The 17,630-nt window shown below is 49.6% G+C and overlaps 1 protein-coding gene across 1 annotated transcript; it reads left to right on the plus strand.

Annotated features, from left to right (window-relative positions):
• Positions 1 to 1,095: 1,095 nt before the first annotated feature.
• Positions 1,096 to 3,086, plus strand: LOC113833302 (heart- and neural crest derivatives-expressed protein 2). The gene is made up of 2 exons (XM_027394050.2): positions 1,096 to 1,650; positions 2,988 to 3,086. The coding sequence occupies exons 1-2, from the start codon at positions 1,096 to 1,098 to the stop codon at positions 3,084 to 3,086; spliced, it is 654 nt and encodes a 217-aa protein (XP_027249851.1).
• Positions 3,087 to 17,630: the final 14,544 nt, after the last annotated feature.

Consider the following 17,630-nt stretch of genomic DNA (forward strand, 5'->3'; position numbering starts at 1 on the left):
TAATTATCTTATGGTTATGAGTGGACAACCAATCCTAGAAGAGGACCTCGGCAATTAGCAACGTGAACATCAAAAAGTTTTATTGCGGAGAGCGCGAGGCGCCGCCCCCGCCGCCCCGGGATTGGCGTGAGGAGCCTCTGACGACATATATTAACCCGAGCTGCCCTAAAGATGTAGCTGTACATGGAGATCTTGCTGGGGAAATCGGCTTGCTCCCCTCACTGCGTCCAGCCCAGGAGAACCGCCGCCACCACCCGGGAGCTCCCACTGGCCACTGTGCACACCCCACCGAGAGCCCAGTCGCCGCTTCCCAACTCCGAGGCGCCTTCAGGGGCCCCAGATTCTTGTCGCGAGAGGAGAGGATCTTAGAAAATGGATGCGCTGAGACCTCTCTGCAAAGCCTCCGAGAGAGCCTGAGAGGAGCGAGGACCGACACGTTACTTACAGCTTTAAAAACAAATCACACTCAAGGACCAAAACAACCAAAATTTTTATTAAAACAATAAGCGCCCAAGAATCCAGATCGGGCTGGTGGGGGAGGGGAAGAGGCGGGAAGGGGAGGGTCGCACCGAGGTAGCTCCACGCTGAGCAGCGACCCCGCCGCCTCCCGGCACAGCCGGGCCGGCTGCTCCAGCCCCGGCTCGGACTCGCCCCGGATTCCAGGTCAGCTTCGGAGTCAGGAGTCCCGTGCCCCGCATCTGCCGCACAACCTCGCGGAAGCCGGCCGGCGGGCACTTTTGCATGAGCTCGGGAGCGCTCTGCCTTGAAGCTGCAGCGGGCAAAGCGGGAGCCGGCGCGCGGGCTGTAGAGCCGGGCAGGCGGCGGCGGCGGCGGGCAGGGGCGCACGGTGCCGGGACCAGCTCGCCGCGCCCCATGGGGAGCCGGCGGCCGCGGCGCAGCTGAGGCGGGCCCGGCGGGCCAGGCGAGGGCCCCGGGCTGCAGCGGCCCCCTCTGCGGCTGCCGGGCCGGCCCGGGAGCCCGGGGGTTGGGGGGTGGGGGGGGGGGAGGCCGCCGATCGTCGAGGCCGGGGCCCGGGCGGAGGGCGCGGCAGGGCTCCGCGCAAGCTGGGGCGCGTGGAGGGCCACGGAAGGCGAGATGAGTCTGGTGGGGGGCTTTCCCCACCACCCCGTGGTGCACCATGAGGGCTACCCGTTCGCCGCCGCTGCCGCCGCCGCTGCCGCTGCCGCCGCCAGCCGCTGCAGCCACGAGGAGAACCCCTACTTCCACGGCTGGCTTATTGGCCACCCGGAGATGTCGCCCCCAGACTACAGCATGGCCCTGTCCTACAGCCCTGAGTATGCCAGCGGCGCCGCGGGCCTGGACCACTCCCATTATGGGGGAGTGCCGCCGGGTGCGGGGCCTCCGGGCCTGGGGGGGCCGCGCCCGGTGAAGCGCCGGGGCACCGCCAACCGCAAGGAGCGGCGCAGGACTCAGAGCATCAACAGCGCCTTCGCCGAGCTGCGGGAGTGCATCCCCAACGTGCCCGCCGACACCAAACTCTCCAAAATCAAGACACTGCGCCTGGCCACCAGCTACATCGCCTACCTCATGGATCTGCTGGCCAAGGATGACCAGAACGGCGAGGCGGAGGCCTTCAAGGCGGAGATCAAAAAGACCGACGTGAAAGAGGAGAAGAGGAAGAAAGAGCTGGTCAGTACCGGGGGACAGAGGGAGGTGAGGGCCTCGGGTTCGTGGGACAGTTGTTCAGGTCTTCCCGGTAGAGCTGAAAAATTGCATACCATATTCTTTGGCTGAGGAGAACGCCGAAGTTTTCACCAGGTTATGGTAGGGATGGTTTGCTGGAAAGTTATGAAGACCGAGCAGGAGGATGTCAGCGGCGGGAAAGTTTAGAACTTACACCCCGAGCTTCTGGTCTTCCCCGGAGGTTCTCTGCTCCTCCAACTATTTAGGACCGGCCTCCCAAACTGTAGGAACTGACCCATCTCCCAGTCGCACTGTCCGGGTCCCCTCATTCTGCGTCCACCAGAGCTATCTTTAGGCTTCCAATCCAACCTTTCTTTTAAATATTTCTATAGTAAGTTGTCGGTGGTCTCTGGGTTCCAATTATTTCACTATTAATCACATTCCCCACTCCAAAACCGAGGCTGTCTCTGGCTCCAACACTAAGAAAATATTATGCTCGTCCACACTGCTATTGCACGGGAGAGGAGACTGTAAACGTTAAGTACCTTTAAGGTGAAAACACAACTTTAGTTTCTCTTTGACTGCAATGGTAAAGCGAAATTTCCCAAGTGCTATATGTCACGAGTGTTTCTTATTTTGTTTGGATGAGCTTGTGCATTTTAAGGGTTTTTTTTTTTAAGTAGACATTATGGTCATTGTTATTAACTCTAACACCTGAAGTTATGCCGAGACATTTAAAGTGTTCTCAGGTTCTTACCAGCTGCCTGGAAAGCGGTGGTGCTTGGGTCAGCTGGGAAGAACCTGGGAAACAATTCCATTTGTGGAGATTTTCTTCTTTGTGGCTTGCAGCCCTCTGATTGCTGCGCAATGGAATAAATAACCTTCCAAATAACCAGAGCTTTCGAGGGTCTTGGAGAAGAACTGCATTGCTGAGGGCACCGAACCGCTGCTGGCTGGCAGGAGAGGCCCAGGCCAGAAGGGGGGCCCGTTGGATGTGGGGTTGCTATTGAAAACGCAAGACAGATTTAGTACTGCCTCTAGCTCCTTTCCTACAACAGCAGTCAAAGGGAAAATAAGACCACGGGCTTCCCTCTAAACGACTAGAAATTTGGCCATTGTTTATAAACTGACTGGCTGGGTCCTTGAGCGTTGCTAAGGGAGGCCTCGGAGATAGCTAAAACACTGGAAACCTGCGTAACTTCTGCAGGGGTCGGTACTCGAGGCCACCCTATTTCTAAGCGGTCCCTCTTGTACTCTGGCTGTGCTCTGAAGTAGTAAGGGCCAGGTATCCTCTCTGAACTTCTCTTTCCATTTCTCTCCCCCTCACCCCTTTTTCTGTTTAGAACGAAATCTTGAAAAGTACAGTGAGCAGCAACGACAAGAAAACCAAAGGCCGGACAGGCTGGCCGCAACACGTCTGGGCCCTGGAACTCAAGCAGTGAAGAGGAGCAGAGGAGCTAGGGAGCCCCGGGCCAAGGCTCCATATGCAAACCCAGGACTCCCCGAAAGCATTCGGGCTCCCTTCTGAGGACTTCTTGCAGTTGGATCATCGGTTTATTTATGTGCAATTTCCTTTCCCCCACCTCTTTTTGCCCCCCTTGAGGCATCCGCTCCCCACCTCCCTCTCCAAAAAAAAAGTGGACATTTGAAGAAAAGCATTCCATATTTTAATATGAAGAGGACACTCCCGTGTGGTAAGGGACCCCGTCATTCTCTGTGCGTGAATGTTCCCTCTTGGCTGTGTAGGCATCAGCCTTGTCCCCTCCCCCACTTACCCAACTCCCTCCAGATAAAGAAGTGGACACTAGTGCGTATGTGATGTGTATCTTTTTACTCGGCCTTTGGATATAAATATTCCTGGGGGTTATAAAGTTTTATTTCAAAGCAGAAAGCAGGGCCGCTAACATTTCTATTGGGGTCAGTTATCCAGTGCTGTCATTTCAAATGTTGTTGTCCCCTATTAGAAGATGTTTCCACCAGCTACTTGTTTTGTGCACTTCTGTCCTCTAAAACTAAGTGGAATCTAATTAATATTGAAGGTGTAAACATTGTGAGTATTCAATAAACCACTGTGTGTGTTTTTTTACAAAAAAAAAAAAACCCTAATCTCTATATGGGTGATACCTCAAAAGAATTTTGAAAACAAAGCTGTTATACTTGTTTCCATAATATTTAAAATATTCAGAAGTAAACTAAATTATCGTAATTGCCTCCAACTTCATTTGAAAGAGTCAGTGGTTCTAATCAATCAATATGATCTGAGGCTGCCTCCATGAAGGAGTGGTTTTATTAAAGTGGAGTGTCCTGGTGAAAATCCTGACCAAAGGCCTAGGCTTCTCTCCAGTGCTGCCTCTCTTCTTCTTCCCGGAGTTCCCAGGAGACCTTTGGAGTGCCTGGTTGGGAGAAGGGCCTGTGGTGCAGAAAGTGGAAGGATGTTCTTGTTTTAGAGACATCAATCGGAAGCCCTGTGCCTGGTGCTTCGTTTTGTGTTTGGGGAGCATGTTTCTTCTGTGGAGGAGGTGTGAAGGAGTATCCCAGGCCTTATTACAGCCACAGGAAATAGTCTGGGGCGTTTAGTTCAAAATCTAGGGCTTTCATCCAAGATCTTTTTCTTTTCTTTTCTTTTCTTTTTTAAGAGAGAGAAAAAAGAGAGGAGGGGATTTTGCTTTGCCGTCCAGCTTGGAAGAGTCTCATCGGCGTGGTAGCGGTGGGGGAGGGGAGTCTTTTGAAAAAGAGTCTCTGATTAGGTAACAAGGAATTTTATGTCAAGTAAGAAATCGCGAACAAGACCACAGATTTAAAGGGGGGCGAGAGGTTGGGTTAGATTTACAAGGAGCTACAGGGAACTCAATATTAACTGCTCGGTGTCTGAAGTCTTCGACTCTGCAACCAGAGCAAGTGGCGACCTCCCCTTGGCTAACAACCGCCCAGAACTTAACCCTGTCCCGGGTTTTGCTGTGCCTGGGCCCTGTACCCCAGGAGAAAGTCCCTGCGACCTGCTTCTCACATAGCCTCCCCCCCTCCAGAGGGGGGGGGGCTTGGCTAGGTAGAGTTCACCCTAAGCTCTAGAAATCAAAGAAACGGGAGTGCTTGCTATTAAGGATGGGCTCCTGGGGGCGGAGAACTGGGGAGTGGAAGGATTTCGGGGAAGGAGGAAGGAAGATGAAAGTATTTAAAAGCGGTTTGTTTCATGGTATGTATGTATGTATGTATGTATGTATGTATGTATGTAGTAGAGTCTTACCAGCCAGGCATACGGTGATGTTCACACCTTGCCTTCGGGCACAGCCCCTTGAATGTTCCCAAGGCTCCCTCCTAGCTTCTCTGACGCGGCGGGCGGGGGGGGGGGGGTGTCTGTCAGCAGACAGCCTGACCAGACCTTCGTGGGTGAGGGTGGGGGGCGGGTGTGAGTGGTGTTCGGACTTCTGCCGATGGCTGACAACATGAGGGCGAGGGGTTAGAACAACTAGGCCAAAGCGATCTGAACTTTCTCCCCTTAGGTCAGCCGGCACTGGGCCGACCTGGTGGGCGAGGGACTGTGTTTACAGACACTTGCCTTTGTTTATAAGGGGGGAGGTAGGCCAGGTTTTCTGTAGCTCTCTGGATCCTGTCTGTTTGACCAAATGGCTCTCTCTCTTTGCCTGCAGAGGCCTACTCCATCTTTACATTTAACAGCTAAGAAGGAAGATTCCAGGTTCTAGAGGTAGAAGAAAGAAATCTAAGAGAGCGGCCAGTGAAGGGACTGGTGGTGGTTTAAAGACATTCGTTTTCTTCACCGTGAGCACATGCCTGGCCTGTGCTCTTCTCTTTGGGCCTTGATATATACTTGTGGTTTAGTCACCTTTTCAGCACAGGGGAACCCTAGCGTGCTGTCCACTCTAAGCATCCACCCTCTTCAACTGTCCAAGGCCACTGAGCTGCAGGGCCTTCTCTCCCTTTAGCCTGCCAGTACTAGGCCCTGACACAAAATTCACTCTACCCCTCCAACCAACCAGGGAACCCCAACTGGCTAGAAATGCTGCTTACTTAATATTTCAGTTGGTAGAAAGCACTAGATGTTCCAATACCTCCGTTGAACAACCCCTTTAACTAGCCACAGCCCTGAACTAGCTGGACATTTCAACATGCAGAACACAGAGATTATCCTTAACCCTAATCCCGATTCTCAGCTGTCCCGGCAGTGCCAGCCACCCAATAACTCTGCTCGGCCTTGTCAGACTCCGATGGGGCGATCAGAAATTTCTGCTGTACTTTCCATGCTTTTCTCATCCTGCACAACTTCTTCTCTTTTTCTCCTTTGTTTAAAGGCCGGAGAGGAGAAAGACTCCAAGATCCGGCCTGTGGGACCGGCTAAAAGGTCTCTGTTTTAATTGCTCCGATAATGTGTTTGCTGCTATTTTGTTAAGAGCAATCACTCCTGCAGCGAATTCACAAGCGTTCTAGACAGGCCGGAGCCGACAAAAATGTAGGATTTGACGTTAAAAGCTAAATGGGAAGCTGGGGCGCGGAAGGTAAATTGATGGTGGATCTGGCTGTCAGGGCTTGGCCCCAGACCTCCGCACAGGACGAAAGCCTGATAACCCTGGAGCGCCAGCAGGCGAGGAAGAGAGAACTTTCTCTCAATCTCTCTCTCTCTCTCTCTCTCTCTCTTCTCTCTCTCTCTCTCTCTCTCTCTCTCTCTCTCTCTCTCTCTCTCTCTCTCTCTCTCTCTCCCCAGCTTGGAGGTGAATCTGGAAATCCCAGAGTGGACCTCAGCATCCTGCTCGGCTCAATTTTCCAGGACTTTCGCCCCAAGAGAGGCGCACTGACAGCAGCTTCCAGACAGCGTGTCCGAAATAACATCTAGGTCACTGAGGGGACTTCGCTTGCCTCCTGAACCCCAGAGGCACACCGAGGAAGTAGGGAGTCAGGGAGTTCTAGATGGTTCGGCCCATTGATTGCAGCATTTTCCGTTGTGTGCCTCGGGTTTTAGGCAGCTTTGCTGGGCTGTAAAAGAAATCTCCTGGGCTTTTGATGTCACCGATGAAAATGGATGCAGCACTGTCACGAGTAAAGCCACTCTTGGAAAATGTGTCTGCCTGAATTCCAAGTGGAGTGACAGCCTAATTCCCGCCCCTTACCTGTGGCTCTGCTAGCAGCTGCCCCAAAGCGACGGAGAATCTGAGAACTAGCTTCAAAGAGGGAGAGGCAGGGGGCACTCAAGGATTTCAGATTTCGCAGGAAGAGGTTTGGGAATTAGAAGAGATTTCAAATGCAAAACCACAGGAGGCAGGGGTGGGGGGGGCGCTTTGGGGCTACCCCTGAGATTTTGGAGAGAGGACCTGGGCCTGGTGCTAGGGCCTCAAGTGTGTTCGCAAGGAGAGTAAAGGATGCCACAAAAGCCTGGAACATAGGATCTACAGACTGCAGGAATCCATTCCATTATTCCTGGATCTTTAAACGTGCGCTATTTCTAAAGCCGTTTGCGCGGGTAGTGAGTTTTTCTGCGACCGCCAACTTACATTTCCCTTGCTTCTCCTAGTGCGTGAGCCTGGAAAAAGGGTTGGCTGGTGCATTCAAAACCGACCTGGTTTTAAAAGGAAGTTTTTGGCGGCATAAACCCCATAGACTGCTGCTGAATCTGGGCCCTAGCCGCTGCCCACCTAGTCATCATATCTTAACTTGGGAGAACCGAATCCCTGAAAGTCAAATCCTCCGGCCCGGATCTCCGAACGAGGAGAGGGCGCTAATGAGTCTTCCCGGCAGACGCGAGAGATTCCTCTCCAGTCCCAGCCCTTGGATCTCTAGAACAGAAAGAAAAAATCCCAGGAACCGCCCTCAGACTGGGGTTCAGAAGTCGGCTGGAGGCCCCAACAACCTAAAAGGTTCAATGATGCAAAGAATTGCTGTTGTGGAGATTATCCGGGTCGTGGGGGGGGCGGGGGGGGGCGGAGACCCATTAGGTATTTTTAACTGTTTGAAAGAGGAAGAAGGGGGCTGCTCCAAAAGAGGAAACCAATCCCACGTTTCCGGGGGCCGGACAGTTCTAAGAGCGCCGCCTCACCACCCAGCCAGCGTGCTACAACGCACAACAACTGTCTGTCTGCCCCAGTTCTAATGAGCCTATGACCGCCAAGGGGCTTCGGCCGGCCGGACTCCTAAGCACAGTTCTAAACTTCCCCCGGGGTTCTCACCGTTCCACCCTGCCCAAGACTGTTGTTCTCCTCCAGGAGCGCGAGCAACCAACCCCCTGCACCACGTACATTCCCTCCAAATTTCTCCCGGTATTTGGGGCCCTTTGATAATCAGATGCTAGAGCCCTGATTACAAATTTATTCCCGGCTTCTCTGTCCGTCTTTATCTCCGCTATTAAGGACATCTGGGAGTGATTAGTGCCGCGCCTGCGCCCGGCCGCACTCTCCTATCTCGCCGCAGCGGGGCCCACAGCCTCGCTGACGTAAGGGCAGACGGCTCGGAGCCATCCCAACTGAGCTGGGTGTAATCGGCTGCTGAGCGGCCAAGTCTTCCCAGGGCCAGGCCGGCAGCTGGATAGCTCCATCTGCCTGCGCGAAGAGATCTTCTAAATATATATTTTTAGCCCAGAACACTTTTTTGTTTTCCTTGTTTGGGGTGAAAAGGAGCCAGTTGGCGATACTCCCTTGAAATCTTCCAACCCTCTGGTTCTTGTGCATTCCTCTTAGAAAAGCCACCGACGATTGGTCCCTATGGAGCGACGTTCCTCTGCTACTCCTGAGCCAAGAGCTGCTTCCCTTCACTAACAGAGACAGCCCGGGAGGTAATGACAGTGCAAAAACTCACATGGACTCACGTGGATGCCAGTGGCCCTTATGTAGCCAAGGGACTCTCAAGACGCTTCTTAGACAGAGCTAGTGTCCCGCCTAAGACACCCGCGTGCTTTATAGTCCCTAGGACCAAAATGGTGGAAATTTTAGCCTATGGAAGGGGACGGTCTGGCAGCAGTTGATTACAGGGCCGGATTTCTCTTGAGGCTGCCACCTCTGCACCTGCTTGTACAGTCTAATGATCTAGTGAGCTGCCCAGCTAGCTTTTGAGTAGGACAGGCGACTAGCGCGGCACCTTTGTCCTATGTTGTGCTTCAGTGTCCAGTGCAGAGGAGTGAGATCTCCGTGTGTGGATCCTAGACCCTCAAGACCTCTGACTCCGCCTACCTGCTGCTGGCTGACAGGTGCAGTGATGAAGCCAGTATCTGAACTCTTCAGGATGGAGCTTCCCATTCCTCCAGAGAACTGACCAAATTACAAATCCACTCCCTATTTCATCCAAACTTCCAAAAGTCCTGATTGGGCAGGCCATGGACTTCATTCCAGAGTTTGCAATTCTTAGAACACTCTGGAACTGGTCTGGGGCCACACCAACAACCATAATTAGTCCAGAGTCTTAAGAATGTTTTCCTTGATCCTCCAGAAATACTGCCTGGTGTGGGTAAGGACGACATTATCACACATGAGGAAAGAGTAGGCCAAGGCCTCCATTATTGAACTCTACGCCCCATAAGAGAGAATTAACCATCTCTATTTATCTTAGTCAGTAATAGATCCCTTGGAAGAGTGGTATTTATTTCCTCACACTAAACAGGGCGACTGCATGTTTAGTCAGAGGCTAACTATTTAGAGGGAAAGAAGACAACCTTGGTTTGAGTGAAGTTATAAAATGACAAAACCCAGTTAAGGGAACCAAGAATATAAAAACTAATTGGGGAATCCAGAATCCCCCAAAAGTTCTCCACAATCAGTTGAAGCTACTCTATAGAACATAATCGTGAATGGAAAGGGTGCATTTCCTCATCAGAGTAAATGGCTCTCTTGCCATTCTTACCCTCAGCACAGTGGTAAACTCTGAAGTGTGTGGTTTGAAGAATTGATCCTTGCCTGTATCTGGGCTCTGGTCTGGCGGAGAAGAAAGGGCAATGGCTGTGCAAACCATAGATTTTGCAATGTTGTCAGGTGGATTTTTGAGAATCTGCCTTCATGTTGGAGTCTGGTTGCTGTAGACAGCCAGATTTCTAAGTTTTGGTTTGGATTGATTTGGATTTTTTTTTTCTTGCTTGTGTTTGTTTAGGTTGGGTTTTCAGAGACAGAGTTTCTTTTCTTTCTTTCTTTTTTTTTTTTTTTTGCTTTTTTGTTTGTTTGTTTGTTTTTCAAGACAGGGTTCCTCTGTGGCTTTGGAGGCTGTCCTAGAACTAGCTATTGTAGACCAGCCTGGTCTCGTACTCACAAAAATCCACCTGCCTCTCGAGTGCACGGCCTAGCCAGAATTTCTTTGTATGTAGCCCTGGCTGTCCAGAAACTCGCTCTGTAGACCAGGCTGGCCTCAGACTCACAGAGACCCACCTGCCTCTGGCTCCCAAGTACTAGGATTTCTGAATTCACAGATTTCACAGCCAGATTTCTGAATCAGGTCACTCAAAACCACAAAGATCCACATGATTCTAAGCTACAGTATTTTCTTGCTCCAGGTACAAATTACATGAGGATGGAATAAAACCAGAGAGTCTCAGTTTATGTCCCCAAGCAGAGAATCTAGATTCATAGAAAGCTGAGAATTTCAGGTAATAACCAGTGGTACTTGACTATTCTGGCCTCCAACCAATACCTCAGCCACTTTCGCAAGTAGTTTTGTTTTTCAAAGTCTGTTTGTGTCCGACAAGATCTTGCTAAGATGGCACAAACTAACCCAGAAATCTCTATGTGGACTATGCTGATCTTAAAACATGGCGATTCTCCTGCCTCTGCCTTCCAAGCACTGGGATTACAGGTATATGCCATTATGCTCAACTTCAAATAGTATTTTTAATGCACAACCCATCAGACATAACCAGACCCAACTAGACCAATGCTTCTCTATAACTAGATGTAGTGCTTCAAAATATAATCCTGTGTTGTAACACCATGCCACCTTCCAACCATTGGTGACCAAGAACTGAAGAGTCAGGGAGACTTGTGGAGACACACCATTTGTTCTTCACCCTGATATTTGCTGCTCAACAAGCTAAACATCGATTCAAACAGTGCACTTAATCAAGGGCAGAGATTTTTCAGCCTTCATTAAGCATATTGCCTAGAGGAGGCTAGAAACGACGGTGTTCTAAATTGAGATGGCCAATGACCACTGACATCTGTGCCTTCTTTTTAAGATGGGACGGTGAGTGTGTGTGTGTGTGTGTGTGTGTGTGTGTGTGTGTGTGTGTGTGTGTGTGTGTGTTGCTTGTGGCTTTTGTTTTAAAGAAGAAAACCCAAAACAAAATCTAAGTGTGTAGCTAGTAGTCGGGGAAGAAGAAAAGCTGATGCGGTTTTAATAGGGGGAAAGTGGCGGTCAGACCGCCTGACCATCGCCTTCCCTTGCAAATCTGGTTTTCATATTCTTGCTCAGTAATCACCCAAAGCCATAACTGTCTCTGAAATTATTCATTAAAGTCATTTTCAGGGATTCTCACAGGATGACTCTTACGTTTATGATCTGAGAGCAATGACATCAGCCTCTGTCTTTTTTCCGCTTTTAATTAATGTTCTGGAAAGATGGGGCTGGGGAGGTTGTGAGCATGGGGAGGGGGCGGGCTGGCGGGTGGAGTGGAACCCGCAGGCCTCTCTGCTCCAGCGGTCAGCTGAGCGCCGGCGCACAGACATCCTTTGATTAAGGAGGGTATTTCGGGGAGTGCAGGCTGTGCAGAAGATCACGGCTGTGCCCTGTGGTGCTGTCAGCAGTGACAGATCCCAGATGGGGCCGCTACTGTGTGGCAGATTGAGTTTCTCAACAGAAAACTCACCCTTCCTCCTAAACGTCTTCAAAAACCTTCTCCGGATACTCCATCTATCCAGGTCTCGTCGTCGTTTAAAATAGAAACAGTCCAACCCCGAAGTTGGTTTTGACTGCGTGCCTGTACGCTAGGTTTATTTTTTTTTTCTCTCCCTTCCTCTTTTGCTCTGTACTTCCTTCTCCTTTTTGCATCTTCCACTCGCGAGGGCCACTCATAGCATAGATGCGGTGGGTCTTGAGGATTCCTGTTCACCAGGTTCAGGGCACCAGGTGGCCGAATCAGCACTGAGGGGCCCCCAAAGGCAAGGCAATTCGGTGGGTAGAAGCTCGATGCGGGATGAGTCTGTGGCGCGTTAGGGGAAGTCAAGGTGGACCCCGTGAGTCACACACTCTGGAACAGAGAAGCGGGGGTGGGGGTGGGGGGGGAGATAAAGGAGGAATCTGAAGGTACCTTGTCCCTGCTCCAGACGGCCTGGCTCTTTGGGGAGGCGGCCCGAAGTCCAAGATAAGGGAGGCTGGCTCTTACCGCTGTGGTAGGAGTCTGTTGGGGATAGGTGAGAGTCTGTAGGAACCAAGTACCCTTAGGAAGAGGGAGAGAGCTGCGGGGATCCGAGCTGCGATCTGAGCGACCTGAGCAGTGAGACCGGACTCGGGCCTTCTGAAGGTGAGAGGGGGCGTGGAAGCCCAAGTTTCTACGCAATACTGCCCCCAGCATTCCAGGACGTTCTCGGGGTTGGAAATTGTGCTGCAGAAATATGAATTTATTATAAACTGTTCTTTAAAAGTGACTTCAGAAATGTCTTAAACCTTTGCTCTCCGGAAGCAACAGAGATTCCTCCCTTACCCGCCGCCCACCCCCACCCCCATCCCTGTCCTCAGGAAGAGATGCTCTGGCCAGTTCTGTGCTATCGGCAGTGGCCGCAAAGGGAGGAAAGAAAGGTTGAGAGGGCCGGGATTGCGAGTCCAACTGAGAGTGGTTTCTAGGCCCCACCCATTCCTCTCCCCAAAGTTTTTTTGCTAGTGAATCTTGGCGCTTTTTTTTTTTTTTTTCAGATGAAACATCTGAAACCGAGAGAGGAATCTAGAGAGCGCGTTTTGTTCTGCTTTGCTTTAATAATAAGTTGTGTATCCTTTTAAACACCTTGGCAGTGGCCACCATCCTTCTCCCACAACTTCTCAGTCTAAGAGACCATAGGAATATCCGGGGGAACTTAAATACCTGAGAGGCCACACTCAACATCCAAGAAACTACCCGCTGCCTCTGCAGAGCGGGGACCCTGCCGGCCCACGAGAAATCGTCACCTTCCTCACCCAGGCAACCTGATCGCAAGGCCGGGACCCAAGTCAGAGTTAAGTAGAGAGGCCCCATCTTGCAACCTCCGTGACACCTACAGGGGTCACCTTGTGGCTTCTAGTGACCGGTATGGCCTGTCATGCTGCCTACTCTATGCAGACCCTTTGATCAAATCTAGATGCCACACTTTTAATGCCCTCTCATCTGTCCCTTCTGAAGTCGAATTTTTGGAAAGAAAAGAGATGGACTACTAGACCCTGATAATGTCACTGTCATCTGGTGGCAAGCATTTTCCAGCTTGTGTTAAGAAATATGGATGTGCATACGCGGGAGAAATCTATGAACCTCACCTCAACCACCTCTTCCAATGCAATAACACACCACACACACACACACACACACACACACACACACACACACACACACACACACACACACACACACACACACACACACACACACAAGCACACACACACACACACACACACACACACACACACACACACGCACGCACACAATTCCAGCTTCAATTGTCCTGTAAAACCAAAAATTATATAAAAACAAAACATGTTGGATATCAAAACTCCCGCCACCTCCTCTAGAAGGCAGCTTTTCTTTTCATTGCCCATGATGGATGAAAGTAGTTTATTTTGATTTTGTTTTCTTGTACCCACTTGTCTTGTAAAAGGTTCCTGTGCACGGGCCTGGCCCCCCCTCTGATGACCGCGGGGGCCTCTCTTCCAGACTGCAGTCCTCACCACTTGGTTTTAAGTCCTTGCCTGGAGCCGAGGTGTAATTGTCCCGCCCTAACTCAGATTCTCCCGGGGGTACGGTTGGCCTGGCCAGACTGAGGCCGGGACCTCCCAAGTGGCGACCCAGGCTCTCAAGCCTCGAAGTCCGCGCCTCCCAGCCTCCTCCCCCTTTTCCTTCCTCTGCGGACTTTTTCCTCTCGGTTCTGTACTTTGTCCATGTCCATCTCGGATAGGGTAAATGTTTCTCCCTTTGTGTTTGCTTTATTTGTGTATCTTTTACTTGCCTCGCATCTTACTAGGACTCTGTGGGTCGCCTTCCCATTGAAACCCCGGGACCGGAGAAGTAATGGTCTTGATGGAAATCTGGGGCAAAAAACTGGGAGCCTCTAGCCCCCTCCGCACCGCGGCGGAGTCGGAACCCGGAGCTCTTCTGCATAACGTCAGCTTGCCGGGTAATTTACCTTTCCTGCGCGTCTGTCAATATGACTAATTTCCACACGGGTCAAAAAGCCTTTCTCCGGCAGTCCATCTTGGAGCGCTCTCTTAACGCGGTAGACGGGGGTAGTTGTTTTGTTTCCACCCTAGAAATAAATACTCTTGGGGCGTCCCTGCCCGGGCAGCCCTGAGACGAACAGGGGAATATACACCATGTCAATTAAAGGCAGTTTGCCTTGAACTACGAACTGTGATTGGGCCTCAACGACAGCGACCTGCTTGCCTTTTAATACACATTACCTAACTCGTCCTTGATTCCAAAGCTTTCTTTAGAAACATATTTTTTTTTTCCCAAGAAGGAAGTAATTATTGCTCCAATTCTTCCCCATTGGGTGTAGTTCCCCAGTGAAACAGAGCCACAATTCAGGGTATGTTTTAAACATAGGGTATGATTGCTAATCTGGCCTAGACAATATATCATCCAGGCGATGTTTTACAATAACTTTCAAACTGCTACCGACCTCTAAGTGCGAACCGTGCTGTGGAGTTAACCGCTCTCTCAGAGGCCGCTGGTAGGAGCAAGGCCCTAACTCTGAGAAATGTGCTTTAAGAAGTTAACTTGACTCGGAAGGTTGGGTGATTCTCAAGTGGTAGACTCAGGGCTAAAGCAAAGGAAATGGGAAGACAAGGGCACCCGGTTCTGAGGGCACCCAGTTAGGTTCCTTAGGCTTTGGAGAATTTTACTTCGCTGACCCATGGACCAAGGTGCTTGGGCAACTGGAAATTGCTCAACAGCACGTTTTCTTTCCACCCAAGCTCAGGCAGTGAGAACACAACTAATAAAATTACAATTTTAACAAATTTGAAAATATATGCACGTTTCCTCGCGCGCGCGCGCGCGCATACACACACACACACACACACACACACACACACACACTCGGACAGACAGACAAACAGAGATTAGTAGACCACCATTAGGAAACCACCCTGGGTGGAGGGGAGGGTGGCACAACCTGCACCACATACATGCCTCAGCCATCACACCTGTCTGTGGTGAACACACACACACACACACACACACACACACACACACACACACCCCTTTCCCTCTCTCATCTGCTGGTGCATTTATGGCCTAATGAAAGTATATCCTTTAGGGAAAAGACGGTCTATAAAACGTGAAATATTGAGAACCCCGTTTGGATAGTCCCAACCAGGGTCTGGCCTGGTCTTAATTTTTTTTTTTTTCGCAAACACCTTGACTCCTTCTGTTGTTTCCATAATCTCCCTGTTATTTTTACTAAACTATGAAAAACTTTTTTTCTTACTGACCTCTGTTTATTCCCCGTGGAAGGGGAAATGGTTTCAGCCTGAGGACTTATCTTTGTTTGTGGGGAAGGCATTCTCTCGGTGGGGGGGGGGGAGGAATTTTACTGTCTATCCCCTGTCATTTTGAAAAACCCTGGCACCATATGTTCCAGCAGCTGGGGGAAACCAAGGGCTCTCTCAACTCCCGTTCACTTCCTTCCTACCCCAACTGCTTCCGTCAATGGCTACCTTTCTACCTTTTGGGGTCTCCGGCTGTACTTTCTCCTGGTCACTGTATGAAATTCATCCCCACACAGCACGGTGATCAAATGCACACCCGTTTTGTGGGGAAAGATAACCTAATTTTACATCTGGGCCAGAATCTGTTGATGAGCACACATGGGCAGAGCAGCAGAGGTCCTTTCCAGTGTGCTTTCATATAGACTGTACATCTAAACAAGACAGTTTCTTTCTAAGTCCCTTTCACTTTGCAACTTGACCTTTGCCACCAGAGCAGTTTAGGTTGTTTACTAGCCTGGACTATGCAACATGAAAAACTTCTGGAGATATAAACATCAGAGCGAGTTGCAGAGCAGTGTCCTTTGGCAGGGCGGGTTTGTTTATTTGCACATTCTTGGGGACCACAGCAGTTCTAAATTAAAATATTTTTGGCATGCAAGTACTCTTTAATTACCTGGAAGTAATGAAAGTGAATGATTATCCAACCCCAAACATACTTGACTCCTTTGATTTCTGAGTTCACCCTGAGTTTTGATGCTTCTATTTTTTTTTTTTTAATGTAGGTTTGAGCCAGGCATGGTGTCTAGCCTAAAATATGAGCATTTGGAACATGGGTACTGGAGGATCACCAAAAGGTGCTAGCCAGGTTGGTCTTCACAGCAAGTTCCAGACCAGCCAAGACTATACAGCAAGGCTCTCTTTCCCAAAACAAAACAAAATGAAAGACAAAAGATGCACGCTAGAAGAAAAAAAAAAAAGTTTAAAGCATTGTTTTCCTTCCTGAGTAGTAGTTGCCTAACTCTAACCCCTTTAGAGTTCTGCAAAGGGGCAAAGTGCATGGCCCACCCAGAGAGGTGTGACTGGGTGTGTGTGGAAGGAAAGGACTCTGAGAGGAAGCTATTTCTAGGCAAGGATCTTCTCCATGGAAAAAATAATGTTCACTTCAAAACATCTGCTAGAAACTGTTATATTGTAGTTTAGTCTTTCCCAGTGGCACTAAAGGCCCTTGTTCCTTGGAATCTACCTTCCCAGTGACTTAACTGGAGCTATAAGTGGCTTTAAATTGGCTGGCCCCCTTGTTTGGGAGGATGAAAGGAAGGACTCACCTAAAATGCTTTTCTTCTCATAAAAATAGCATTTCCTGGTCAGATTTCCAATTTAGGACCCATTAAACAAAACAAAAAGCAAACTATATGTTTTTAAATCCTAGATTCTCCGTAGATAGCAACTAATACTTCCTCAATATGTGACAGATGCTAAATAAGCTACACTTAGCATCTTTCTTGTGTATCCTGGGGATTGCTTCTTACTTGGTTTTGTTTGTAAAGATGGGATCCACCTGTAATCTAGACTGTCCTTAAACTAAACAAGTATTCCTCCTCCTATGTCCCCAGTGTTGGTATTACAAATCTGCACCATCTCCCCTCATGAGATACATCCCTAACAAAAGGTAGGATGTTCTTCTGAGTCAAAATGTGTACAAAATAGACGGGCAAAACATTTTTCCAGCTATCTTCACTGTCATTCATTGCTTTTTCAACTTCTCTAAGCTTTCTAATATATGGCAACGCCAAAAGTGATATCATTTCTATGGTTCTAGCATTGCAAGTCTCCTGGACTATGTCTGCTCAGCTGATGGAAATGGGTGGGGATGAGGAAGATCCTTGGAGGCTTTGGAGAGGTTCACACAAAATACAATGTAATTGTAGTGTAAGATACCACCCGATTGCAATTTAAATTTTACAACACAGGGGTATATGCAGAAAAAATGATCACTAAGGCTCCATATTTGACACTATTCTGTGACTGATACCAAAAAAATAAAAAGAGGGAGAAAAGAAAGGGGAGAAAGGAAGGCAATTAGAAAGGCAGAGATTATAAAATTCTTTGGGGTGGGGGTTAATTTTTTTCAAGACAGGGTTTCTCTGTGAAACAGTCCTGGCTGTCCTGGAACTCACTCTGTAGAGCAGATTGGCCTCACAGAGATCCACCTGCCTCTGCCTCCCAAGTGCAGAAATTATAAAATTCTATCTAGAGTTGTGGAAGTGGCTTTTCGTGTTTTTTGGTGTGGCTCTCCTTCCAACTCAAGTTGATTTTGGTTCTGTATTGTTTGGGGGGCTTAGGATTGAGTCTCAGACCTGTCACAAGCTAAGAACTCTTTCTATCAATCTATCTCTTCT

The sequence above is a fragment of the Cricetulus griseus genome, assembly GCF_003668045.3.
Source record: "Cricetulus griseus strain 17A/GY chromosome 1 unlocalized genomic scaffold, alternate assembly CriGri-PICRH-1.0 chr1_0, whole genome shotgun sequence".
In the NCBI taxonomy this organism is placed as follows: domain Eukaryota; kingdom Metazoa; phylum Chordata; class Mammalia; order Rodentia; family Cricetidae; genus Cricetulus; species Cricetulus griseus.

What these genes read in the sequence shown, in the direction of transcription:
- LOC113833302 (XM_027394050.2), top strand. Translation starts at nt 1,096, where the DNA reads ATGAGTCTGGTGGGGGGCTTTCCCCACCACCCCGTGGTGCACCATGAG. An exon ending in AGAAGAGGAAGAAAGAGCTG is followed by an intron (nt 1,651 to 2,987) that starts GTCAGTACCGGG and finishes TTTTCTGTTTAG; the next exon opens with AACGAAATCTTGAAAAGTAC.